We start from the raw sequence: 27,409 nt of genomic DNA on the forward strand, positions 1-27,409 counted from the left end.
CTCGGGTGGTATATGGAAGGATGACTCCAAGGGGATCGTACTGACTCGCCATCACCCGGTAAATGCTCCGCATTGTATGTGATAGGTCTTTGTTTGAACCCTAGCTGGTCTGACTCACAGTGCCAGCTCAGGCCCAAGGTTGACTCTCTGGGGTCAGCTTTATCTTGAGAGACCCACAACTCCAGCTTAGTGGACCTGGCTTCAGGAGGTAGGTGACTGACAACTTCCACGACATTACTGGCCCATTGGCGGATGTCGAAACCACCAGAGGATAAGAGGGCCCGTAACTTATCCACTAGCTGACGTGCTTCTCCTGCAGAAGGTAAAATTTGTAGACAGTTGTCCACATAGAAGCATTTATCGACTGAGAATCTCACATCCTCTTCAGGAGTACTGTGCTGAGCCACGTGTCGCTGGAGGGCGAAGGTTGCACAGCAGGGGCTGGATGTAGTCCCGAAGTGAAGGAATCGCCACTCATAGGTATCTGGTGGCTCATTTCGTCGCAGGTCACGCCATAGGAAACGTAACAGTGGTCTGTCCTCAGGTAGTAGTAGGACCTGATGAAACATCCCCCGTATATCTCCACTTATGGCTACACAATGCTCCCTGAACCGCAGGAGGATGCCCAGGAGAGAGGGGCTTAAAACTGGACCAGGTAGCAAGAAGTCATTAAGGCTCAGCCCCTCGTATTCAAAGGAACAGTTGAACACTAGGCGGTTTTTACCGTTGTGAGTGATCAAATGGTGTGGAATATACCAGTTCTCTCCTGCAGGTCCCTGTCCCTCCTCTCGCAGTTTAACGGTAGCACCAGTCAACTCCAGCTTCTTTATCTCAGACCTATACACCTCTGCCTTCGCTGGTGTCCGAGCGAGCTGACGCTCCATTCCTCTGAGATTAGGCATGACTGCTTCCTTTGGAGCACAAAAGAAGGGAAAATCCCTCCTGCGCAATAACGGTGTTGCGTAGCGGAAGATTCCGTTGACGTCGACCCGCGTAGTCTTGGCCTCCAAGAGACTGATAGCCTCTCGATCCTCCTTGGATCGGGTAGCTTGCTTCTCACAGCGGTATGGCAAGACATCGATCTGCCAAAGCCTTTCGACATCCCTCTTCAACTGTAGTTCGGAGGGGGTAAGGGACAAGAAGAGACACTGTTGTCTTGATAACTGATCTTTCAAGAGTCTTACAGGTCCCTGCAATGTCCATCCGAGCCTTGTCTGAATAGCTGCAGGTCCTCCAGCAGGGCCTAGATGAACAGGTGATATAGGGGTAATGAGGTGAGTATTGTCAGCTCCGATTAGCAGCAGTGGGCGTACTCCCTCGAAATCCTGTAGGGGTAGGTTCTTCAGGTGCTGATACTTCTCCAGGATACTCAAAGAGTAGGAATGCTCTGCAAGTCCGAGGCGTTCAGCGGTGAAGGCAGACGAAATTCCGTATAGCTTCTGTGGTTGAGTCACTGGAGAAATCTGGAAGGAGACTGAGGCTCCAGTCACAGTTTGTACATCCTGCCGGATAGTCCGCAGAGCTAGGCTTTCTTCAGGACCATCGATTCCGAGTTTAGTTGCTGCAGGGGAAAGGAGAATTGTCCTCTCCGAACCAACAATCAAGGACGGCATAGGTATCCAGGGTTTTGTCTCCGTGACGAAGCAGAATTCTAACAACCTTTAGGAGAACTTTCCTACATCCCATAGGTCTATCTAAATACTGAGTCTCGGTCGCTGAATTAACCAGACAAGAACCTTCAGTCACGGGTTTGGATAGGGATGGGTACCGAAACTCGGCATTAAATCGGTCTCGGGGCTAAATTATGAAAGACCGGAGTATCGATAAGCTCTGACGTTATCGGTACTTCTGTCGGTATTGGAGAAGTTAAGAAAACACACATACATTTATTGTTGCTCTCTCTCTCTCTCTCTCTCCATATATATATATATATATATATATAATGTCGCCAGCTGTTTTTATGTGCAATAATGTTCAAACATTTGTCTATGATGCATTTTTGCTATGCGCAATTCAGAAGCCAGATCGCGCTCACGCGGAGGAGCTTCAACACACGCAACATGAAAGTCCTGTTTAATTATGATAGAAGAGAGAACCAACTATTCAAACATCTGCTCACACTTTCCTATGGCTGTTATATTAAGCTAAGTATTTTTTTTTTTTCGATTTTGGCTTCCAAGGATTATAGCCGGATTTCTTCACAACTCCCTTCCCTTCATAGCGGCACGGATTCGTTCCTCCGAACCAAAACTTAACATCTGAATCAGCTCAATCAGTGATTGTTATAAAATGCCGTCTGTACTGTTGCTACATTGCAGGACATATTTGATAGTAAAACGTTGAAAGTACAATCTGCTGTTCCCCAGGCTGAAATGTGTGTGCGCGCGTGTGCCTGCGTGGCAGCGTGCTCCAAAACGAACAAGCAAAGTACACTTTGAGCTTCGGGCGCGTCGAAATAACACACACAAATATGCCAAAAAATACACACACAATGTGTCAAAATGGCCGGTTATGAGAGTCTTCACTTTTATGTTTTAAGTGGACGAGAACAGTTGGGAGAAAATCCGATGAGTGTCAGTATATTGTCTTAAAGTGTCAGACTGGAGCTTGAGCCATCAATGTTAATCAAAGAACAAAATGCAAAGAGAAAATCACCCACAGCTCTTAATCTGAACAACGTTATAGCTTTAATAAACATAAATCTATCAGTACATACAGTGAAAACTATGCAGTGCTCATTTACATTTGATTACTTTTGTAACTATTACTTACCTGAACATTAATATTAGTAGACCTTCATGGAAAAATGAAAGCACTGTTTATTTCATTTCGTTTGTGTGTTTGTTTTATTGTATTTGTCAGTTTGTTTTACTTTGTTTCTTTGTTCATATTCTTACAGTATCTTATCTTATGTATATACAACACTAAAAATACCTGCACACTGGTGCATTTACAAATTGATGAAGTGCAGGCATTTTTAGTGTTTTATATACATAAGATAAGATACTGTAAGAATATGAACAAAGAAACAAAGTAAAACAAAAAGTACCGATAAGAATACCGTTAAAGTTCCGGATCGATAAGCAGTATCGATAAGAGTAGTAATACCGTTAAAACCTTAACGATACCCATCCCTAGGTTTGGAGTTGACTTCATGAAGGATCTACAAATGCCGGCCTTTACAGATACTACATGGCTTCTTGAGGGTACACTTGGCTGCTTGGTGTGCACGCCCACAACGCCAGCAGCGGTGATTCGTTTGAATCCAATCTGTGATTTGCTGTTTATTGAAGGTCTTGAAAGTAGGGCATTGACTGAGGTAATGATCGGTCTTGTCACAATACGGACAGAAAGATTTGGCCTGTACTTTGAGGACCCCTGAACTGGTTAATGGGATCGGAGCTGGTCCAGATGGTGGTTTAGCAGGGCCCTCGTCTGATCCATGGAGTACAGTAGTGGAACGGCCAGCAGGGTTCCCGGCTCTACCCCAGACTGTCTTCTGCTCTACCCTCCGTTTGCGGTCTGATATCTGACTCTCAATGCTCTGACACCAGGCCTCATATTGTAACCATTCTGAGAAGTCCAGGAGGTTATACACCGCACCGGGACGACGAAACATATGTCTTCTGAACTCCGACCTCATTTCAGGAGGAAGTTTGCTTAGCAGCCTCTCCACATGCGAACCACACCTCAATTCAGCCTGACCTTCATGGCCCAAAGTCTCCAGCATACCAACCAAGGATCTGATTTGCAAGGCGAACTTGTCAAAGCCTGTTGTGTCACCTCGTCGAATGTCAGGCGCATCCATCACTTTCGCTATCCTTCTGAGGGCTAGCTTGTACGGTTGTCCAAACCGCTCAGTCAGAGCTGCCATAGTATCCCTCTAAGGGAAAGGTGAGTTAAGATAGGAGTCAGCTACTAGACGAGCTTCATCTAATCTCAAATGATCCATCAAGATCTGATAGCGGAAGAGCTCAGTAGCATCAGGAGGTAGAAGGTTCTCAAGAGCAATCTTTAGTCTGGTAAACTCACTAGGGTCCCCTGTGGTGAAGTCTGGAATGGTTGGAGTAGGTCCGCGATAAGTGCTCTCTCTCTCACCTGGATGTAAGGTAGAAGCTCTGTGCCTAGGCGTCTGATACCCAGGTCTCCTTCGCTCATCGCTTTCATGAAGGGGAGGCAGGTGGGCAGCTCTAACAGGCTCAAACTTCTGCTCCGGATACCAGCTTGGATCATGAGTATAGTTACTGTAGTCGGTAGGTGGCGGCGCTAATCGGCGGGTAGTTGGTCGGACAGAGTCATCGAGATAGTTAGCAGGAATGGAATCAGGATAATTAGGAGTAGTGCGCTTCAACGATGAAACGCGCTACAGAGAGGAAGTGGCACAGCTGGCTGAATGGTGTGGCACAAACAATCTGTCCCTCAATGTGGAGAAGACAAAGGAGGTTGTGATGGACTTCAGGAGAAACTCCGTTGACCACCCCCCACTGACCATCGACAGCTCGACTGTGGAGAGAGTCAGCAGCACTAAATTCCTGGGGGTGCACATCACAGAGGATCTCACCTGGACCACCAACACCATGCCACTCTCCAAAAAGGCACAACAGCGCCTACACTTTCTCCGCCGGCTGAAAAGAGCAAGTCTCCCTCCACCCATCCTCACCACATTCTACAGAGGCACCATTGAGAGTGTGCTGACCAGCTGCATCACTGTCTGGTACGGGAACTGCAGTGCTGCTGACCGCAAGACCCTCCAGCGGACAGTGAACACAGCTGCAAAGATCATCGGTGCCCCTCTCCCCTCCATCCTGGACATCTTCCTTACACGATGCTCCAGCAAAACCAACAGCATCGTGAAGGACTCCACCCATCCCTCCCACAGTCTCTTCCAGCTCCTACCATCAGGAAGACGATACCGGAGCATCAGAGCCCGCTCCGCCAGACTGCTCAACAGCATTTTCCCCCAGGCTGTGAGAGCCCTGAACTCAAACCACCCCGCCCCCCTCTGAAACCCCATGCAAACCCCTACCTCCTGAACATGGACCTCCCCCCACCCCAAACCTTACCACACCAAAGAAAAACTGTATGGAACTTTAATTATTTTTTTATTTATTTTATTCTTATTTTTCTTTACACTATGGACACTCTCCTCTATGTGCACTATGGACACTTACACTTTACACTATGTGCACTATGGACACTTACACTTTACACTATGTGCACTATGGACACTTACACACACTGCTGCGTGTGCACAAAAGACTCAGCAATATATGTATGTTTACATGCTCATTTACTACAAATCATCCTGCACTGTTCACCAACCAGCTGCTGACTCAAATGTCTCTCTTTGCACATGTACAGTATTTGTGAAGCATTCGTATAGTTTGTATTTTTTAGTTTGTATAGGGTAATATTTATGTGAAGCATTCGTATAGTTGTATTTTTTATCCTTTATTCTTTTAGTTTGTATAGGGTAAATACTTATATATAGTATACTTATAGTTAAATCTGTTAGTAGTGTATAGGTTTATAGTGTTTTTTTACTTCATTGTTGTATGACTGTATCTATGTAGCACCGTGGTCCTGCGAGACACGACATTTCGTTCCACTGTATGTCCCCACATGTAGCGGAATGACAATAAAGCTCAACTTGAACTTGAGGAGGCTGAACTGACTGTGTGACTTCCCGTTTGGCTGGCAGTTCCGTCTGTATGTGGTCTCTCATCACTTGCAGCTCACTGAGCATCTTACCCAGGAAATCTACCAGCACATGCTCTCTCTGCGACTCCTCAGCATTCTCCTCTGGTCGTCGGGGCAAAACAGAATGATCTCTATAGCTCACAATCTGCTTGGGGTTAGGTAATGAGCTACAATCATCTTCATGGGATGAAAGAACTGAGGTTACTGGTGCAGCGATTGTACTCAGTGGTGTAGTGGAGGGTATACGCAGGTATACGGCGTATACCCACTTCTTTATCAGTTGGCTTTGCGTATACCCACTTCTAAATCCCTTCTGATGCGCAACATTCAGTATAGTGTCCTGACTCCTGCATTAACCAAAATCATGACAGTCCACCACATGAATAGCTAATCCAGTCGCATTTGAATAAATGCTAATATGCTCTAAAAACGCCTAGTAAAGACGGTCAGGACCGTGGCGCCACGGTTTGCTTTGAAATATGGTTGCGCCCGCCCCCCGCACCCGCTCCCGAGAGAACGCCGACAGAGACAGAAATGCTGCCTGTTCATGCGCGAGAGGTCCGCAGAGTGGTAAAATAATAATTAATTATTGACTAATTTTAATCAGTACATTATAACGAAAACAATATCTTAAAATGAAAAGAAGGTTTTAACGATCAGAAATTTCTTAAACTGATGATCTCCTGTTAACGTTTCAGTCAAGGATCCAGTATACGAATGCATTCAAACAGTAAGTTCAAAACAGCTCTAATACAGAGAAAATCTACTGAAAGTAGCCTAAAACAACGCGCCAGGTGAGGCTCGCGCAGCCGGTAGGAGAGAATATTGTTGAGAAATCAAAACAAATTAACATAACTGCACAAACATGAAACATACTGCGGTAAAAAGACAGGTTTTTTTTATGTATAACATATGATGCCTAGTTAAGCAACACGAGAGTTAATTTTTCCCCCTGAAAACCAATACAATTGCAAATTTGGCATTGATTTTATGCAAGAGTTCAAATGAGTAGTTAACGTTAAGTGCTGTATAATTTAGACCAGGGTTCCTCAAATCTTACCCTGGAGGTCCAATCTGCTGCAGAGTTTAGCTCCAACCCTGATCAAACTCACCTACATTAGGAGGCCCTAGGCAAAATTCATGTTGGAGGCCCCCCACCCCCAATAAAAAGCACTTGAAACAAATGTGATTCCTAACCTTTTTATTTATACAACATTTCATTTTAAATTAGTATATTTTTACTTAGTAACAAAGTTTGAACACATTACTATTTTTAATGTTTTTGAAAGTCACTTATGATCATCAAGTCTTCATTTATTTGATCAGAAATACAGAAAGAACGATAATATTGTGAAACTTTAAATAATGGTGTTCTATTTTTGCCATTCTTTAAAATATTTATTTCTATGAGTCATAGCTGAATTTTCAGCATCATTCGTGGCCTAATGTTTAGAGAGTCTGACTCGTAACCAAAAGCTTGCGAGTTTGAGTCTTAGGTCCGGCAGGGATTATAGGTGGGGGGAGTGAATGTCCAGCGCTCTCTCCACCCTCAATACCCCGACTGAGGTGCCCTTGAGCAAGACACCGAACCCCCAACTGCTCCCCGGGCGCTGCAGCATAAATGGCTGCCCACTGCTCTGGGTGTGTGTTCACTACTGTGTGTGCACTTAGGATGGGTTAAATGCAGAGCACAAATTCCGAGTATGGGTAACCGTACTTGGCCACACATCACTTTTTCACTTTCATTTTAACACATCCTTATGAATTTCTTTGAAAAAAAAAAAATAGAAAGAAAATACTGACCCATTGAATTATTTTGATTGGTATTGTTACAACAGATTTCTATTTTAAATAAATGCTCTTATTTTTTACTTTTCTATTGCACAATATTTTATTTTTATTTATTTATTTTTTTGCTGTATTTTTTTTTATCAAATAGGCTTGATGAGCATAAGCTTATTTCAAAAACATGATAAACTGTAATGTGTCCAAACTTTTGACCAGTAGCCTACTGTATGTACATATTAATCAAACTTTATCTAAGGTAATCTTTTTTTTTGTTTGTTGAGGATGTTATTATAGCCATGATAAAATTATGATTATTTTGCAGCAAGTTTTTCTGTAATTTATTCACAGTTCCTGAATACCACTTCAGTAAATGAACATCAGTGCTTTTATATTTTTTTTACTTGCTGGGTATGGACAGGGTTTCTCCCTCCCATTTAACCAATATTAACTATGATATTGTCATATTATTAATATTAATATGATTTTAGCCTATCTATTGCATTGCCACCTTAAATAGCCTGTACATCAGCACAATTTAGAAGTTTCACATCTGAGGTACTTTTTTGAAACATTAAAAAATGTTAGTGTGTTTGCTTTTTGAATTTGAATTAGTGCTGTCAAATAATTAATCGAGATTAATCGCATTCAAAATAAAAGTTTTTGTTTACATAATATATGTGTGTGGACTGTGTATATTTATAGTGTATATATAAATACAAGCAATTATGCGATTAATCGTTTAACAGCACTAATTTGAATACAAAGTTCTTTGTTTTAACTTTTGTAGCCATTTTGCTAGTCAGCTCCCAACACGATGTCATTTACTTGCACAAATTCAAAGCTTTGTGTTTGGTAGCATCAGTGCAGCGGAGCTCACGCTCTTTTAAACTCTAAATAAATTGGTGAATGATCGGTCCAGAAAGACTGAGGCCCTAGGCAATCGCCTGCTCTGCCTATAGCTAGCACCGGCCCTGACTACCTGTGATCTTCTAATGATCTTTAAGACTCTGATTCGCATGCTCAGGTGTGTTTGATAAGAGTTAGAGCTAAACTGCAGGAATGGTCCAGATTTGAGGATCCCTGATTTAGACAGTCAATGTTGACCATTTCTACTCGATTTGGTTAGCCTAACAAAAAAAAAAATAGTTCCAAACAAAGATCACAGCAGAACAGTCGCGCATCTCAGAGCAACACACTTTACTGAATTAATCATTTGAGTCATTGATTCAATAAACCATTCATAGAGGCGCTTGCTTCATTCTTGAATTAATTAGTCATCTGATCAAATCATTTGAATAAATAACTCAATGGCTCACTTGCTGCCACCTACTGGCGGTTTACTTTCATATTTAAAAGTAGCTTACTGTATTTTCCCCAACATACTTGTATATTAAAAAAAATAATTTTAAAACACATGGCATTATTTATGCAGTTGTAATTTTGGAAAAAGCATTCATGTTACATTTCAGTATCATTAAACTGTAAATGCAAATAAATGCTATTGACTTCTGCTTCTTCCATTTTATTCATGTCATATTATATTAACTGGATTTTTTTATGAAACAAAGGTTGATGACACATTTAATAAGGTTAAGAAAAAAAAAACTGCCCTTTTTATAAAACCTTTATATATGTTGCTGATGTTTTTTGGCTAGTAGAAGTTGTTAATGGCCGGTAACTTAATGTATTTGCAAAATTGTATGGTGAGTGAAAAAGTTCATTTCAAACCCTGTTGCAGACCCCTGGTATAGTAGCATGTACAGGCAAGTCAAGGCAACAGGTTTAGTTGGCGTTTCCTTGGGGGATGGGAGAGTATACCCACTTCTTCAGGCACTACACCACTGATTGTACTGGCCAACGGCAATGCCTGACTGATGGCAGATGAATGAGGAAGTGGCATGGGAAGAGACTCGGAGCACACCAGAGATTGATTAGGCCTGTGTGAGGTATTAACGACAGTTTGTGGAGATGACTGACACCCAGTCTCTTCCCAAGGCCGGTGAAATGGTGAAGACTGAGCAGGTTGAGTAGATTGCATGGAAGCTCTAGACCAGGCAAGGCATCCTCAAATCTGGACCATTCCTGCAGAGTTTAGCTCTAACCCTAATCAAACACACCTGAGCTGCTAATCAGAGTCTTCAAGATCATTAGAGAATCACAGGTAGGTGAGTTTGATCAGGGTTGGCGCGAAACTCTGCAGCAGATTGGACCTCCAGGGAAAGATTTGAGGAACACTGCTCTAGACTGTGACGCTTGCTGTCTTTCATAAGAACGCTTGCTGTCTTTCATAAGAACGCTCTCCGTCAAAGGCAGCCAGGGGCCACTCATCGACCACTTGCCATGAATACTGACTCACCGGACTGGAAGCTCTGTCAGATGGGGAGGGAGAAATCCTGGCAGCATTTGAGGTGCCACCTCTCCATGACTCCTCTGCAGCGAGAGGCAGTGTAGGCGTACTGACTGGTCTACGACGTGTGGCTGTGAGAACGTAGTCCTCAAGGTAAACGGGAGGATGAACATGACGTTTAGGTCTGGCACCTTCAGGATTCACCCCTTCTGGTTGCATATTAGGGCTGATATCTGGATCCAAGAGCAATGACTGAGATCCGGCTCGAAGGACCAATTTTGTTTTGGAGCTGATCTAGGATTGTATTCTAAGGTGGTTCTGATTTCTCTAGCCTTCCTCTTAGTGTGTCGATTAGAACACAGGAGTGGATCAAGCGGTTAACTTCAATCAAAGGAGTTTATTGAACACTGAAGATGGATTTGGGGGGTGTATGTGGATGTGTGTATGGTGTGGTTCTACAATAAAACAGAAATATAGAAATAATCAGCATAACAATATTTGACTTCTGTATCAAAGCAAATCACATTAATGCATACAAGGTAGTAGTGTGTAAATACAATATACAGTATCGACTTTCAGTGGTAATATACACACAATCTTGCGTTGTGCTCTTTTATGCAAACATAATTGGCACGTTAAACTGACAGTGCCCAAATACTTGCAATAAACCTCACAAGTCAGAACAATTAAGTACTCTTATATAAACTTCACCGTAATAATTACCAATGTAGCAGCATGAAACCGGATAATACTAATAGTGATAGCGTATTTGTAAACACAACTCGTGCGTGCGCTGAATGCGCTAGCATAGCCTTACATTCATTTCACACGTTCAATCGCGAACAGTGGACAAATACCAAAATGTCTCAGATATGATTATTAGAATAAACAAGAACAGTCCCTAGAGCTGAGCAGATACTCACAATTAGTCACCGACGCACACAATAACACACAAAAGGAGATTATTTTTCTCGCTCTCGGGACAAGTCTCTCTCTCGCTCTATTCTGCTGCGTCCTGGCGATGATTGACAGGTGCACTAAGCCCCGCCTTCTTCTTCTTCTTCTTCTTGTGTCGTTTATTGGCGGTTGACAAGGCAACTTATGGTGTATTACCGCCACCAACTGGACTGGAGTGTGAAGCTTCGACAGGGTTTACAACAAAAAAAAAACAAAACAAAAAAAACCCACTAAATTCTTCCTTCCAATCTTGTAACTTTGAGATAATATAATATTTCTTTTTGCACTCTTGACTGTTCTGAAGCACAACTTAATAGATTTGTTAAACTGAAATTAGTTATACTTAGATCCTTCAATTTCTCAGTCAACTCGCCTCTTTCTCTATTATATGCTGTACAGTGTAGAAGTACATGTTCAATTGTCTCTGCTACACTACAGAATATACACAATCCAGTTTGATGTTTCCCTATTATGTATAATGAATGATTTAAACCAGAATGTCCTATCCGCAGTCGTGTAATAATGATATCTTCTCTTCTGTTGTTGTGGCATACTCTCCCTTTACCAACTTGTTTTTGAATGCTATATAGGTGCCTACCCTTTATTCTCCTGTCCCACATTTCTTGCCACTTTTTATTGATTTGATTTTTGATTATTCCTTTTATTTCTGCTTTACTTAGTGGAATTTGTACTTCAATAGTCATATGTTTCATCGCCTGTTTAGCCAATTTATCAACTGTTTCATTCCCCTGTACTCCTACGTGAGCAGGTACCCATATGAACCTCAGGATTATACCCATATTTTGTATTCTAAGCAGATTTATAAGTATTTCATAAATCAATTCTTGCCTTACTGTTGATGTCCCACCTGACAAACTATTTAGAGATGAAATAGAGTCTGAACAAATAACTGCCCTTGTTGGCTTAACTTCCTCTACCCACTGAATAGCCAACAAAATTGCTATCAGCTCAGTTGTAAAAACAGATGCATAATTGGTTATCCTTTTCTGAATTTTGACTTGATATCTCTGAATGTATACAGCTGCAGCCGTATGCCCAGAAGCTGGATCCTTAGACCCATCAGTGAATATATGAAGCATTGAGGAGTATGCTTGGTCCAAATACTGTTGTACTATGACCTCCTTATGTATAGTTTTTTCATTCTTAAACTTATATTGAAGATGAAAATCAACTTGAGGCATAGGAAGCAACCAAGGAGGAATATTTGGTATTACTACAGAGGGACTAACTGGAATATCAGTAATACCCAGATTCATAGCATCCTTATTTGCTGTCCAACCAAAACTTCTGATGCCATCATTTCCATATTCCCAACATTCTTTTAGTATTTCCTTAACTGGATGTGTCTCTGTATGTCCTTTTATATTAACCCAATAATTCATTGCTAATTTAAATTTACGCAATCTTATTGGCAATTCTCCTACCTCCACCTGTAATGCCGACAAAGGAGAGGATCTAAAAGCCCCACAACAAATTCTTATTGATTGTGCCTGGGCTGTTTCAACTTTCTTAATCCAGGATTCTGATGCAGATCCATAAATAATATACCCGTAATCAATTACTGATCTGATCAGAGCACAGTATATTCTTTGTAAAGATTTTCGACAAGCTCCCCATTCCATCCCTGTTAAACATCTTAATATATTATTACTTCTTTTACATTTTTCTAATACTTTCTCTATATGTGTCTTAAAAGTCAGCCTACTATCCATCCATATTCCTAAATATTTTATAACTTTAACTTGTTCCAGTATTTGTCCATAAAGTTTCACTTTAATTTCAGGGATACTATTTCTCTTTGCAAAACAGACTAGTTGAGTTTTAGCAACTGACAATCGGAAACTCCACTTATTGGCCCACTTTTCCACTTCATTAACCACTGTTTGTATAATTTTGGTTACATGTGAAACATTACGTCCTCTTTTCCATATCGCCCCATCATCAGCATAAAGAGATCTTCCAATATCTATTTTGACATTTTGAAAAATATCATTTATCATTATATTAAACAATATAGGACTGCATACGCTTCCTTGCGGAGTACCATTATCTATTTTATATACTCTAGAATATGATGATCCAACCCTTACCTGAACTGTTCTATTAAGCAAAAAATCTTTTATCCAGTTGAACATTCTACCTACAATCCCTATTTGTTCCAGCTTTATTAACAATCCCTCCTTCCAAATCATATCATACGCTTTTTCAATATCGAAAAATATACCTACTACTACCACTTCTTTATTGACTTGAGCCTTTCTTATATCGGTCTCTAAACTTAATGCAGCATCTATTGTACTGCGTCCTTTGAGAAAGCCACTCTGATGTCTTGAAATAATCCCTTTCCTTTCCAATATATTATTCATTCTGCATACAATCATACGTTCCATTATCGTACATAAATTTGACGTTAGCGCGATGGGTCTATAACTTGTAGCATCATGCTTATTCTTTGCAGGCTTTAAGACAGGGATAATAATCCCATGTTTCCACACAGAAGGAAGTCTTCCTATGCTCCATACTTTATTAAAAAGTCGTAATACACAATTCAGAGAGAAATCAGATAAATTTTTAATCATTGTATAGCAAATCTCATCCTTTCCTGGAGATGTTTGCTTAGCTTCTCCAACAGCTCTCTTTAGTTCTTGCAAAGTAAAATCCATATCTATATGATCATGGGAAGGTCTTTTCTCCATCATAATATTTGGATGTTCTTTTTTACTTTCTTCTCTATTTATTTTCATTTCTTCTGTTATATTATCATTACTATGTACCTTAACAAACACCCCTGCCAACATTTCTGCCTTCCAGGGGCGTAGATTACGCGGGGGACGCGGGGGACGTGTCCCCCCCACTTTTTATAAAAAGTAAATTCGTCCCCCGCACTTTTTCATTGGACAGTTGTGTTCCCGACATGTTGAGGTTTTAATGGAGCAATGTATATAAATGCAGAATGATTTAAAATTCAAAGAGACAAGATATACATGACGTTTACGTTTCCATGGCAATCAGTCACTCAGTTTGTGACGTCACGACATGCCCAGGCTCGCGCCCGCGGTCCCGCGCTGTATCCATCATTCATTAGAGGTCGAGATGAGTTCAAAGCGGCAAGAAACTCTTCAGTCATTTTTTACGAAGAGGTCAAGCAGCGTAAGTTGGCATGTGGGATCCGAATAGTGTTGCACAATGTTGAGTGACTCTGCCTATTGCTCTTGTTGAATAATTAGCAAGTTTGATGTTCATTATATGGAGAAAACAAAAAACTGCCTGGACAAACATGCACTTATTTATTTTCAGTGTATTTTTCCGTAACTCTTTTGCAACGTCTTTTATTTTAACACATATGTATGTTATCAGAACCCTTCAAATAAGAATAAAGATAATGTTGAACTGATTTTACAGCGTTTGCAGCATTGTGACACTCTGCCAATTCTACATGATGTATTTCAATCAAGTATGCAAGCACTGACGATCTGATATAGGACCGATCTTAATTTAGGGCTGCTCTGTCATTATTGCACTAATTTGACGTTTTTATGTGTTGTCAAGAATGAACAAGAAACAGTCAGCCTAGGTTTGTTAGGGCAGAATCAGGACGACACACAAGAAAAACAAACTTCACAGGTGAGAAGAACTGATAGAGTGTCTTTTAACACCTGGCTGTTTTTACATTGTATAAAATCTATTATACACAAGAGTTTGTAGGATTATATATGGACCAATCATAGAAAACACATAATTAGTCAAATATAGAAAAATAACATTAGTATGATGAACAACTTCTCAGCTATCATTTTTAACTACAGTATAATTAGCTTGCATATTGGTTGTTCATTAGTACTTAAGCACATATTAATTCTGTATTCTTCATGATCATATTCTGCATCCCATAATCCTAAACTTCAAAACTACAGCGACTACCTTACAAGCTATTAATAAGCAGTAAATGAAGAGTTTATTGAGGCAAAAGTCATAGTTAATAGGAATATGTGTTCCCCATAAGTGTTAAAAAAATTATTTAGTATACAAATTATTGGTTATTGTCCAGCAGTGTACTTAATGTAATGTCTGTATTTCTTCTGTATGTCACTATTCCCTGTATGTACATGTTTCAAACACTGCTTTATTTGCTATAGACATAGGGAGTGAATGAGGCAGAAGGTTTCAGTGAGGCTTCAGAGGTAAAGATTATTTACAGCATTGTCTATGATAAGATATTTCTTTTAACATAGACTAATCAGACTAATGTATAATAGAACAGAACAGAATAAAGAAGTATGTGAATGTGCAAGTATCCATTACTGTGTGCCATATACTGTACATACAACACACACAAAATACAATCTGAAATATGTAAACAATAGTACCCTTATAAGGACATCTGTGTAACTTATACTCAAAAAGGTGCACATTAGTACCTTAGAGTACCAATATATACCGTAATGTACAACTATGAAACTTTTTGGGGTAAATAAGGTACAACGATGTCCTTTTAATGGTACTGTCCCAGTGACAAGCTGTTGTATTTATTTCTTTTAAGCAAAAAGGTATGATTAAAAATAAAACCTGTCAATTAGACAAGGGTTAACTGAAAAAAACAACAACAAAAAAACAGGTATAACACTAGACATTCCGTCCCCCCCACTTTTGAAATGATGGCTACGCCCCTGCTGCCTTCTCTACATTAGTCACAGCTATTCCTTCCCCACTACTCAGAGTGGGTATACCGGGATTTCTTTTAAATCCACCCATCTTTCTGATCATACCCCATACTTCACTAACATCTACCTTCTCCCCTATAGAATCACAATAATTTCTTCAGTAGCTCTTTTTTGCAGCTCGTATTATCCTTCTCACCTTGGCTTGCTCTTTTTTATATGAAATGAAATTATCAAATATATACGTCCTCCTAACCTTTTTAAAAGCCTTATTTCGATCTTGAATTGCTTTACTACACAATTCAGTCCACCATGGAACTGATTTCTTAGTTTTTATTTCTTTATTTTTGCCAATAATTTCTTCAGCTGTATTATACAATACTTCACATAATTTTTCATTGTACATTTCTACATCCTCTGTTTCATAATTGAGAATAAACTCTTGCAGTTTTACCTCGCTTATATATTTAAATGCCTCCCAATTAGCCATTTTAAATTTCCACCTACCAATTCTATCCTCTGTAATTTCATTAACATCCATACCTATTTTACAACTAATGACATAATGATCGCTCCCTATTGTAGAATCTTCCCAAGTATCCCACATACATATATATCCCTGCTAGACCTTCTGACACCAGTGTTAAATCTACAGAAGAGCATCTACCCCTGGCTACATCAATTCTAGTGGCTCTACCATCATTCATACATATCAGACTCTTCAAATCAATCATTTCTTCTATTATCTTACCATTATGATCAGTATTATTGCTTCCCCATAAAGTATTATACGCATTAAAATCTCCACACCATATCACCTTCTGATTACCCATTCCCATTACCTTTTCTAATGCTTCCATATTTAATCTGTTACAAGGATTGTAATAATTAATTACCTTAATACTCTGTTCTTTTAAAAATACCTCTACTGTAATTGATTCATGCTCTTCACCCAGCTCTATAACCCTATATGTAACTTCATTTTTAATGAATATAGCCACTCCTCCCCCATTACCTGTCTGTCTATCCCTTCTAGTACTTGTATATCCTTGTATCACAAAATCTAAGTGAGGTTTCAACCAGGTCTCTTGTATGCATATAATATGAGGTTTATATTCCTTATCTTCTATTACTTTCTTAAACTCTTGCCCATTCGCGATCAAACTCCTTGCATTCCACTGTAATATTAATAATACCATTAAGAGCCTCCACATGTTGACTGTGAATCTACTACTTGACCTTTAAGTTTTTCATTTACTTGTTCCAGAGTAATTCCCTCAAACTGTAGATGTTTCTCTGCTGCTTTAATTATGATTTTAATCCTCTCTGTTCTGCTTACAGTTTGTGCAGTACAGTTTATTACCTCAGCTAGAAACGTCATAAATTCAACTTTTCTCACTTTGAAGAGATCTTCATTTATTGTACGTTGCGATTGCGACGATCTGTTGTGTTGATTCATTTGTACAGTTAATCCATTTCCTTGACCCTCTTCTGTCTGTTTCACCTTTTTAATTGCCTCAGCATACGAAATCCCCTCATGTATTCTAACATTCTGAATTTTCACAGCGTTTTTATGCACCACGCATCCCCCAAAGCCAGCGCTATGTTCACCTCCACAATTACAACATTTTTGTTTTGTCCCTTGTCCACATTTCCCATATTCATGATTTCCACTACACCTAGCACATCTCTGATTTCCCTTACAAACAACAGCAACATGACCATATTTTTGACACTTAAAGCATCTGACTGGGGGTGGCACATATGCTCTTACCAAATAGCTGACATATCCAATACTCTCTCTGGCATTTTTTCCTCATCAAACTGAAGCACTACAGAGAGGCTATCTACTTTCTCTTTATTTCGTACACATTTCAATCTTTTTGCTTCAGTCACCTTAGCCCCCGATGTATTACTCTTTAGCGTATCAGTTGATACCTCAATTGGAATTCCTGAAATTACCCCCTTTAACCAAGCTCTCTTGTATATTGTGCAACTTACTATCTGACCAAGCATTGATTTAACACTTTGAAGTGCTTTCTGTTGTTTTTCATTTTTACAGAAGATTAGAATATTTCCATTCCTTAAAGTTTTGGCACTTTCTATATCACCTACAGCTTTTTTTAGTGCCCTGGTAAGTTTTACTGGATTGATCCCATTGCTATTCGCAAATTTCATGAGTACCTTATTATCCTCCTTGCCTGTTTTTGCCATCATTCTTTCCTTTCCACTGTCAGTTCCTGATTCATTTATACACGTTTTCTTTATCTTGCGATTTACAATTTTGCTCCAATCATTCTTTCCAGTGTTCCCGTCACTACTTTCTCCCTCCATTTCTAAATCACTTCTGGTACTAACATCACTTCCCTCCATCGAAGACACCAACGTCCTCCCACGCCTCCTCCTAAGCCCCGCCTTTCCAACAATTAGCTTCAAATCATTCTTCTGATGAACATGCAATGTGGGGGGAAAAAAGAAAATAAATCCAATACTGACTTAATGACACTGAATAATGGAATAATGACACTATTGTCTTCTATAGAGCTGCTTTATAGTTGAATTAAGTTTCTTTCATGATGGATGAAATGAATTCCATGAACACTGAGCTAAATTGAGCTGAATAATGACACTGTTGTCTTTGGTTGAGCTGTTTCACAGCTGAAATTGAATTTATTCCATAATTGATTAATTTTGCAACATTAACACAGTTAATTTTGTTTATTACGGTGAAGCTGCTTTGAAACAATTTGTAATCGTATAAAGGGTCACATAAATAAATGTGATTTGAGCATTAGGGAGAGTTAAACTTAAATAATAATAAGATATAATATCCAGATTTAGAATGACATACAGGCTCCTGGCTTTCAGGTGTTTTTTGTTCAGAGTCAACTTCCTCCCCCTCATCATTTTCCTCTGATACATCTGTATCCTCCTCTTCTTCATCTCCTTCCACCTCGTCTTCAATCTGGTTGTCATCTTCTACATCCTCCTCTTCTTCCATCTGTGCATCATCCTCTCCATCTCCTTCCCCTTCATCAGTGTCACCTTCATCCTCGCTGTCATCATCTGTCATTTGCCCGTCGCTGTCCTCGTCCAACTCATCAAAGTCATCTTTAGCTTTGTCAATGTCCATTTCTTCATCACTCTCATACAGTCCTGTTGCAGATGCTCCAGGCTCAAGAATCCCTAAAATGTAATCGAGTCCATCGTCGGTGAACGACTGAGGTAGACTCTTTTTGTTTTTTCTTTTATTCAGCCCAAGGCGTTTCTCTAATCTCTTTATTTCTTTGTCCTCTTCGACATTGGCCTCTAATAGAGTCCGCTTTCTGCTCTCGTTCAGACTAGATTTCTTTCTCTGTTTTGGCAGATCTTCGGAGAAGTGGACTTTCCTTTTTGTCGTCTCTTCTTCATTGTCTTTAGTATTAACAAAGTCTTTATTTGTCTTCTGCTGCTTCTGAGCGGCATTTTTAAGATTTCCAGTCGCCTTCAGGGCTGGTTTCTGTGTCTTTTCCTCCTTCTCAGCAGGAGTATTTGGAGCAGGCTCCTCGCTGGGGTTCTGCAGTGACTGACCCATGCAGTGACTTTTATTTTTGGCTTTCTTTAACTTACGCTTCTCTTTGCGCAGCTCTTTTCTACTTTTCCTCTTTACGAACAATCCTATTTGGCCGCTTTCATTTTCACCGAAGCCGCCTTTGCGCTTCACAAAATGATTAACTGAATCCTTGAATTTCTGAAGTTTATCCCTGTGTGTTTGCTTTCCAGCTTTCCCTTTGCCCCTGCGTTGCACCTTTTGCCTTCATTTTCTAAGTGAAATATATCTGGCTGTGCATATTATCTTTATTTATTGTAAATTGATGCGTGTTTACAGACTGAGTATCGCAAATTATCCTATGAAAGTTCTCAGAAAAGACAACATGTAGAAACTGGAGGTCGCCATTGATGTTGCTTCTTCGTTAGACGTTATGACAGCAGAGAGAAGACAATTGAGTGGCTTTATCGCCATCTACTGAGTTGGAGCGTAAAGTTACTTGTCAAAATATCAAGTATATGTGCGTTTAATTAAACTACATATTAAAGTTTTTGTTTCTAATATATAGGCCTCTTTTCATCTTGGAGACACCAGTAGCCTAGACATTTGCTCATAACTTGATACACGCCTACAGCAGCATTATACAGCTACTTCTAAAAAAAAAAAATAGAATATCATGAAAAAGTTCATTTTTTCTTGTAACTTATTTCAAAAAGTTAAACTTTCATATATTTTATATTCATTACATGTAAAGTAAAACATTTCAAAAGTTTTGTTTGTTTTAATTTTGATGATTAGAGCTTACAGCTCATGAAAGTCAAAAATCAGTATCTCAAAATATTAGAATATTTACATTTGAGTTTCAATTAATGACCATCCCTACAGTATAAATTGTTCTTTGAAACTACAATAATGGGGAACACTGCTGACTTGACAATGATCCAGAAGACGAACACTGACGTCCTCCACAAAGAGGGTAAGTCACAGAGGGTCATTACTGAAAGGGGTGGCTGTTTACAGAGTGCTGTATCAAAGCATATTAAATGCTAAGTTGACTGGAAGGAAGAATTTGGGTAGGAAAAGGTGCACAAGCAACAGGGATGACTGCAAGCTTAAGAATACTGTCAAGCAAAGCTGATTCAAACACTTGGGAGAGCTTCACAAGGAGTGGACTGAAGCTGGAGTCAGTGCATCAAGAGTCACCACGCTCAGACGTCTTCAGGAAAAGGGTTACCAAGCCACTTCTGAACCAGAGACAAATGTCAGAAGAGTCTTACCTGGGCTGTGGAGAAAAAGAACTGGACTGTTGCTCAGTGGTCAAAAGTCCTCTTTTCAGATGAAAGTAAATTTTGCATTTCATTTGGAAATCAAGGCCCCAGAGTCTGGAGGAAGAGTGGAGAGGCACAGAATCCATGTTGCTTGAAGTCCAGTGTGAAGTTTCCACAGTCAGTGATAACTTGGGGTGCCGTGACGTCTGCTGGTGTTGGTCCACTGTGTTTTCTGAAGTCCACAGACAACGAAGCCATCTACCAGGAAATTTTAAAGCACTTCATGCTTCCTTCTGCTGACAAGCTTTATGGAGATGCTGATTTCATTTTCCAGCAGGACTTGGCACCTGCCCACACTGCCAAAGGTACCAAAAGCTGGTTCAATGACCATGGTATTACTGTACTTGATTGGCCAGCAAACTCTCCTGACCTGAACCCCATAGAGAACCTATGGGGTATTGTCAAGAGGAAGATGAGAGACACCAGACCCAACAATGCAGATGACCTGAAGGCCGCTATCACAGCAACCTGGGCCTCCATTACACCTGAGCAGTGCCACAGGCTGATTGCCTCCATGCCACGCCGCATTGATGCAGTAATTCATGCAAAAGGAGGCCCAACCAAGTTTTGAGTGCATAGAAATGAACATACTTTTCAGAAGCCTGACATTTCTGTTTAAAATAAGCTTTTTTTATTGATCTTATGTAATATTCTAATTTTCTGAGACACTGAATTTTGGGTTTTCATTATCTGTAAGCCATAATCATCAAAATTTCAAGAAATAAAGGCTTGAAATATTTCACTCTATATAATATATGGGTTTCACTTTCTGAAATGAGTGACAAAAAATATTGACCTTTTTTCACGATATTCAATTTTTTTTTTAGATGTACCTGTATTATTATTATTAGAAGAAATAGTTTTTTTTCTTTCGATTTGTTGCTTTTTTTAAAATCAATGCTTGAACAGACAGTACAAGAAGAACAGCCAAGGGATCACATACAAATCCATAAAATAATGACCAATAGTTATGAATTAAACAAATTACAAACACAAACGTAAACACATTAATAATAAAATAAAAATTGTTACAAAAAAAACATCAGATTTGAATGACATTACAAAGATATACAAATAATCACACATGAGAAAAGCATCTAAATAAGTGGATTTTCTTTAAATACTTCTGTATAATATTTCAGGAATCTTAGGGGTTTTTTTTATTCTTTATAAGATGAAGAGATTTTAGTAGTGAGTTTAATTCAATTTTAAAAAGGGGATAGGATGGGTAACTATTTGCCAATTTTTGTTTGTGAATGAAAAATTTACCATATAAAATAAAAAAGGGGTTTATTTTTAGTATTATCATAATAAAAAATAATGTCTAAAAGAATGTACAACATTGGCAGAATCAAATATATGAGAACCTAGGTCAGACCAAAATTGCTTGGATATAGGGCATTCAAAAACAGATGTGCTAATATCTCCTCTGCTTGTTTGCAAAAAGAATATGAGCTGTCAATGTCCAAATATTTAGAAACATTAAAATTAACCGGATATATTTTATGTAAAATTGTAAATTGTGTTTCCTTTGCCTTATTAAAAATACAGTATTTTCCAGGTAAAAGCCAGGATCTTTTCCAGTCTATATCATCAACCAAGCACCTCCAGTAGAACTTTCCTCTTGAAGAAATGTTCTTTTTAAACTGAAAAATTCCGCGCACATGCCTATTATTATATTTCTTATCTAACAGATCAACACCTTCCAACAGCAAAGAAGACTGAGTAACAACTGAACTCCTTGGATTAAATAAAGAGTGACATTTAACAAGGTGAATTAATCCAGGTGAAATAGCTTTAACCACTTTATTAAATTCTTTTGGAGGAGTCGAGAAACTATGGTATCTCATAAATTGCTCATAAGAAAGAATATTTCCTGAGTCATCAAATAAGCAAAGGATAGAATTAATATTATTTTGAAACAACCTGGTGAAAAATAATTATTTATTTCTGATGGTAATATCCCTGTTATTCCATAAACATGTTATGGGGTGAAAAACTGTGAACATAGCAAAGCTTCCATGCAAGGAGGTACTGCTGATGTAATTTGGACAAAGCTATAGGTAGCTTAGAGGGTAGATAGTTACATTTCAAAATGAAGGAAAGGCTACCAATTTGATCAAAAATATGGTTGGGGATAAAATACCAAATGGATTTAGGATTAGCTAGACATCTTTTAAGACAATTAATTAAAAAAATATATATATTGTGTCAGAAAAATCAAAAAAATCAATACCCCTATCTGCTCTACTATTGGAAAGCACTTCCTTTTTTAATTTATGAGGTTTATTTTTCCAAACAAATTTTAAGAAAATATTGTTAATTTCTTTGGCCACTTTATTCTCAACAAATAAAAATAGAGATGGATATACAAAATGAGAAAGACCCTCAGCCTTGGACAATAGAACTCTTCCATACAAAGATAGGTCCCGTTGTAGCCAGGAATTAAGAATATTTTTGGACTTGACGATCCTGGACGAAAAATTCAAGTGCTGTCTTGCCAGAAGATTTTTGGTGATATAAATGCCTAAATATAATTGGAATATTTTCTATGGAGTCATTATTCAAATCATGAACAGGCATTATCTCACATTTTGAAATATTCAATTTTAGACCAGAAGCACAAGAAAAATTGTATATTAAGTCTAGAGCCTTTGACCCTTGCGATTCATCCTTTAGAAACAATGTGGTGTCGTCCGCCAATTGTGAAATATTAATTTCCCTCCCTAAAACAGAAATTCCTTCTAATTCTTGATTTTGAACAATACTTAGGGATAATAGCTCTGTAAATAAAAATAAAAAAGGAGAAATTGGGCAGCCCTGCCTAACACCACACAGTATATCAAATCTATTAGAGGTATTAAAATTTATAACAACAGAGCTATTGATTCCATTATAAAACATAGCAATAGTGTCAACAAAGGCATCCCCAAATCCGAACAACTTTAGAGATTTTAAAAGAAACTGGTGCTCAATCGTGTCAAAGGCTTTGTAAAAATCGAGAAAAAGAATAAGACTATTTGAGTGCACAGAATCAGCATAATCAAGCAAATCCAAAACTAATTATTATTGGATATATGACGGCCCTTTAAAAAAACAGATTGAGTTTCAGAAATAATAGAATCAAGATTTGTTTTTAATCTATTGGCATACACCAAAGCCAGGACTTTATAATCTACAAGAGCATAATGGGATGCCAATTATCAATTGAAAGGAGATCTTTATTAGCTTTAGGGATAAGAGAAATTATCCCTTGTTTCATGGTCACTGTCATCTCTCTTTGAATGATGCATTCTTTATACATTTTTACTAAAGGGCTTTTTATAGTATCCCAAAAGTGAGTGTAAAATTCAACAAAGGACGTCGATGCCCGGAGATTTTCCTTTTTCATCGACTGAAGTGCCTTACATACTTCTTCGCATCTTAACTCAGACTCACAATATGATTTATAATCCTCATCAATAGCAAGGATACAACACTGTATTTTATCAAGAAAGCTAGCACAACTATTAATATCAAATTTAGAAGAGTAAAAGTTACTATAAAAATTTGTAATGAAATTAGAAATCTGAACTAGATCTTTACAAACTGCTCCATCAATATTAAGATGAGAGAGATTTTCTCTTTCCATTTCTCTTTTCAAGCGCAAAGAAATAGCTAGAGTTCATTTCGCCTTCTTCTAGCCATTTGGCTCTGGATCTAATAAATGCTCCTTTGGCTAACTCTAAATAAAGTTAATTTATTTGAAAATTGATCTTATCCAACTCTAAGATTAGTAGAAATAGTAGCTGTAGTAGTATTAACTGGATCGATAGTTAGTTACATTTCTGGATGGATTATTGGTAGTGGAAGCAGTAGTACTGTAGAGGATACAGGTCTTTGTGTAAGATGTACAGAGATGGTTAGATTACTTACGAATTGTGATCTGTTACTGATTCCAAATTACATGACAAAAAATTGCAGTTAGTAACATAATTACATTACATTACACATTTTAGGCAATATAGTCAGACTGCTTTTAGATTACTCTTGACCTAACTTGTTCATCACATTGATTTAAATAGGGTAATCTTACCATATTGATATAAAAATACAAAGAGAAAGAAAATATATTCCATTTGTTGTTATCAACAATATGAAGTGCATTAAGCATTATATTACATCAAGGTTTCCCAAACTGGGTTTGTGAGTTTAATGAAAAGTCAATGATGAATTAAATCATAAAAATGTAAATTTTAAAATGAATCAAATATTTATTTTAAAACCTGGGGTACTTCAAATAAAAATATATTAGGTGAAAGAGGATCAGATGACAAACTAGTTGGTGAATTAGTTTGAAAGATAAACAAAAGTAACACATAACAGAATGAGTGATAATTCAAATAAAAATGAACATGTTCATCAGTAGCTGGTGCACTTCTTAAACCTGAAATGATTTTTGTAAATCCAGTGGTCAAATGCTGTGTAGACTGATTGTGACAGTCACAGTGACTAATGTCTGACTAATGTTAGGGAGAATCAATAAATTATGGATAAATTATTCCTATTGTTTAAATATAGCCTAATCATGTAATCCATAAAAAAGTAACTGTAGTCTGATGATTACGAGTATTTTAAAATGTATTTTAATCTAAATTACGTCAATTTAATTTTTTTAGTAATCTTAAATCCCCTCTACTTATTTTTTGAAATGTGATTATTTAATCCAGATTACATGTAATCGGTTATAGGCTATATACATATTGTGGACTATGCAAACATCTTTTATGGAAAATATCTTACTCAGGACAGTACTAAATAAAAAATAACATGCATTTTGTATGACCTCACTTATTTTGTTAAAATTATTCACATTTTCATAAATTCTGCAAGGGGTTCCCAAACTTTCGCATGCAACTGTGCTTACTGTTCATGTTAATTCATACAGTTAATGTTAAAAACTGAAACCTTATTCTAAAGTGTTACTAAAGTTTTATATATTGTTCTGTGTGTGAGTGTGCATAAGCAAAAAACATATTTATAAATGTCTGTTTCTAAATTGTGCTGTTATATGCTTTCTCAGTGTAACGTTTCAGCTACGTCAGTAAACGTCAGACCTGTCCAAAACAACGCTGAACAAGTTTTGAATTGTAAATCTTACATATAATTTGACTTTATTCCCAGTGGCAGCACTCCTGTGTGCCTGAAGCCGTGTGTCGCTGAATGATGACGCAGTATATTTTGACTGTGTTTTGGTGGATTATTTGGCGTTGAGACGCGACCGCTGTCAGTCAGTCGAGCTCTACTCCGGTGGTCTGTTTATCTCACAGAAGTGCTTTCTCTTACAACGAATGGAATCGCCACAAAAATGCGTTGCTAATGAATGTGTTTCTGCAATATGAAGAATGGAAGAAGACGATGTGACGATTAGAGAGCAGAATTTCCACAGCCAAGTGCGCGAGTACATTGTGAGTAATTTACAGAGAGACTGATCAGAGTACGACACACTGACCGTGTTCCTCACTTCAGCTGCCATCTAGCCTCATTTACCTATATTTCTTTAACTGAAAAGATGAATGGGTTTGCTATAATTGATATGTGTCATAATTATTTCTCAGCAGTAGTGTATATGAGTGGGCTTCATTAGGCTAGTTAGCATGTTAGCTTGTCGTTAGTTACAGTATTGAGCTAATTAATCCCTTTCTGTGGCTATTGTGGCACATTTGATTCACTATTGTTGTATATATATTTATGCACGATGCTCTTTGACTGTTATGTTTTTGTGACATATTTTATTGAATCTCTAGTAGAATTAGAGCAGACGCAATATTCACTGACCATTATGTGGCAGTTAGACCAGTTGAGTAATCATAACGGTTCTGCACTGACAGCTTGTTTACTGTTGTTGGTGTACACATGAGCATTGCAGATTTGCAGTGTTTATTTTGGGTGTCAGGAATGTAATGTGTCTCTCCTTGGCAAACTTGTTCTTATGTGGCAGAGATGAATGGATTGCATGATTTGCAAGCGATTAAATATCACGAATTAATCTGATAGTGTTAACTGGCATGTCTGACTGAACAAATTTGGCAGCCTTTGCTTGTAAGAAAAACCAAAAAATCTTTAGTGTTGTTTATAGTGATCCCAGCTGCTGTCTCTGCATCCTAAACGAATATCAGGGTTGAACTGAATGAATTAGTGGTCAACGTTGTTCTTGATCCACATTTTAAATAACCAAGAAAGTGTCTCTGTAGTGTAGAGAGTGAAATAATGAAAAGCATTGACAAAGGAAATTCACTTTCTCTCATTGATGTAGTTTTGAAAATGAAATGTATTTTCTTATTATGATAGCAGTCATTTTAAGCAACACCTGACATTTCAGTTGAAATTTTACCACTAACTTTAGAGTGAATGTAGTGCAGTGTATTTCAGAGAGTTTAAATACTTTTTGTGTGTAGAAGTGAGATAGTTGTTATCAGCTGCATACAATGTAAGTTAGTCTAATGAAAGTCTGTGCCATGCAGAGATATCTGCTTTTCTTGCTCTTTAGCAGTGCTGTGATGGTAATGGACAAGCAGTTTCTAAACTGTCCCATTTCTGGATTATTTTAGATGAAATTGAAAAACAATAATTTTGACAAATTTGGCCCTTTACCAAACAAATAATCTTTAATTTATAACGCTTTTTTGTCTACAGTCAGAATTCAGTCAGTCACTATTCTTTGTTTATTAACCATGGTTTTCAGAGTGGTGACTGATTGTGCTTAGATCTCTGTTGCTGCTGAATAGATTCTGAGTGGTTATTAATGCAGGACGTAATAATAAGAATGGCCTAATGGCTCAGAGCCATCTAGACATTGTGAGAGTTGCAATTGTCTTGGAAAATTATAAACGAATACATAATGCTTTGAATCATTAACATTATTCCTGTGAACTTTCTAGCTGTTCAAGGAAATGGAAAAACATTTATGTATTGTAAATATAATTTATAAAAGAAGCCATGTTTAACGATAAATATAAATGTAAAAAACAAGTTAATTTTAGTATGGTATATATATTTTGGTGTGTATTTTGAGTGCCGTCTTCCAGTGGAGAACACAAAA

General features: G+C 38.1%; 2 protein-coding genes across 2 annotated transcripts in view; one reads left to right on the forward strand and one right to left on the reverse strand.

Moving 5' to 3' along the window:
- The window catches only part of LOC306870129 (nucleolar MIF4G domain-containing protein 1-like), a gene marked incomplete at its 5' end in the record, with an annotated part of 32,076 nt that extends 11,268 nt beyond the window's left edge, over window positions 1–20,808 (reverse strand). Inside the window, 2 exons of the mRNA XM_079417211.1 lie at window positions 18,323–19,247; window positions 20,774–20,808. Of these exons, the coding sequence (XP_079273337.1) occupies window positions 18,323–19,247; window positions 20,774–20,808 (960 nt within the window). The remainder of the gene's footprint in view (window positions 1–18,322; window positions 19,248–20,773) is intronic.
- Window positions 20,809–25,550: 4,742 nt separating this feature from the next.
- The window catches only part of LOC306876294 (limb region 1 protein homolog), a 37,517-nt gene continuing 35,658 nt past the window's right edge, over window positions 25,551–27,409 (forward strand). Inside the window, exon 1 of the mRNA XM_079427362.1 lies at window positions 25,551–25,775. Within this exon, the coding sequence (XP_079283488.1) occupies window positions 25,713–25,775 (63 nt within the window). The 5' untranslated portion in view covers window positions 25,551–25,712. The remainder of the gene's footprint in view (window positions 25,776–27,409) is intronic.

Source organism: Barbus barbus, assembly GCF_936440315.1.
Source record: "Barbus barbus genome assembly, chromosome: 1".
NCBI lineage: Eukaryota > Metazoa > Chordata > Actinopteri > Cypriniformes > Cyprinidae > Barbus > Barbus barbus.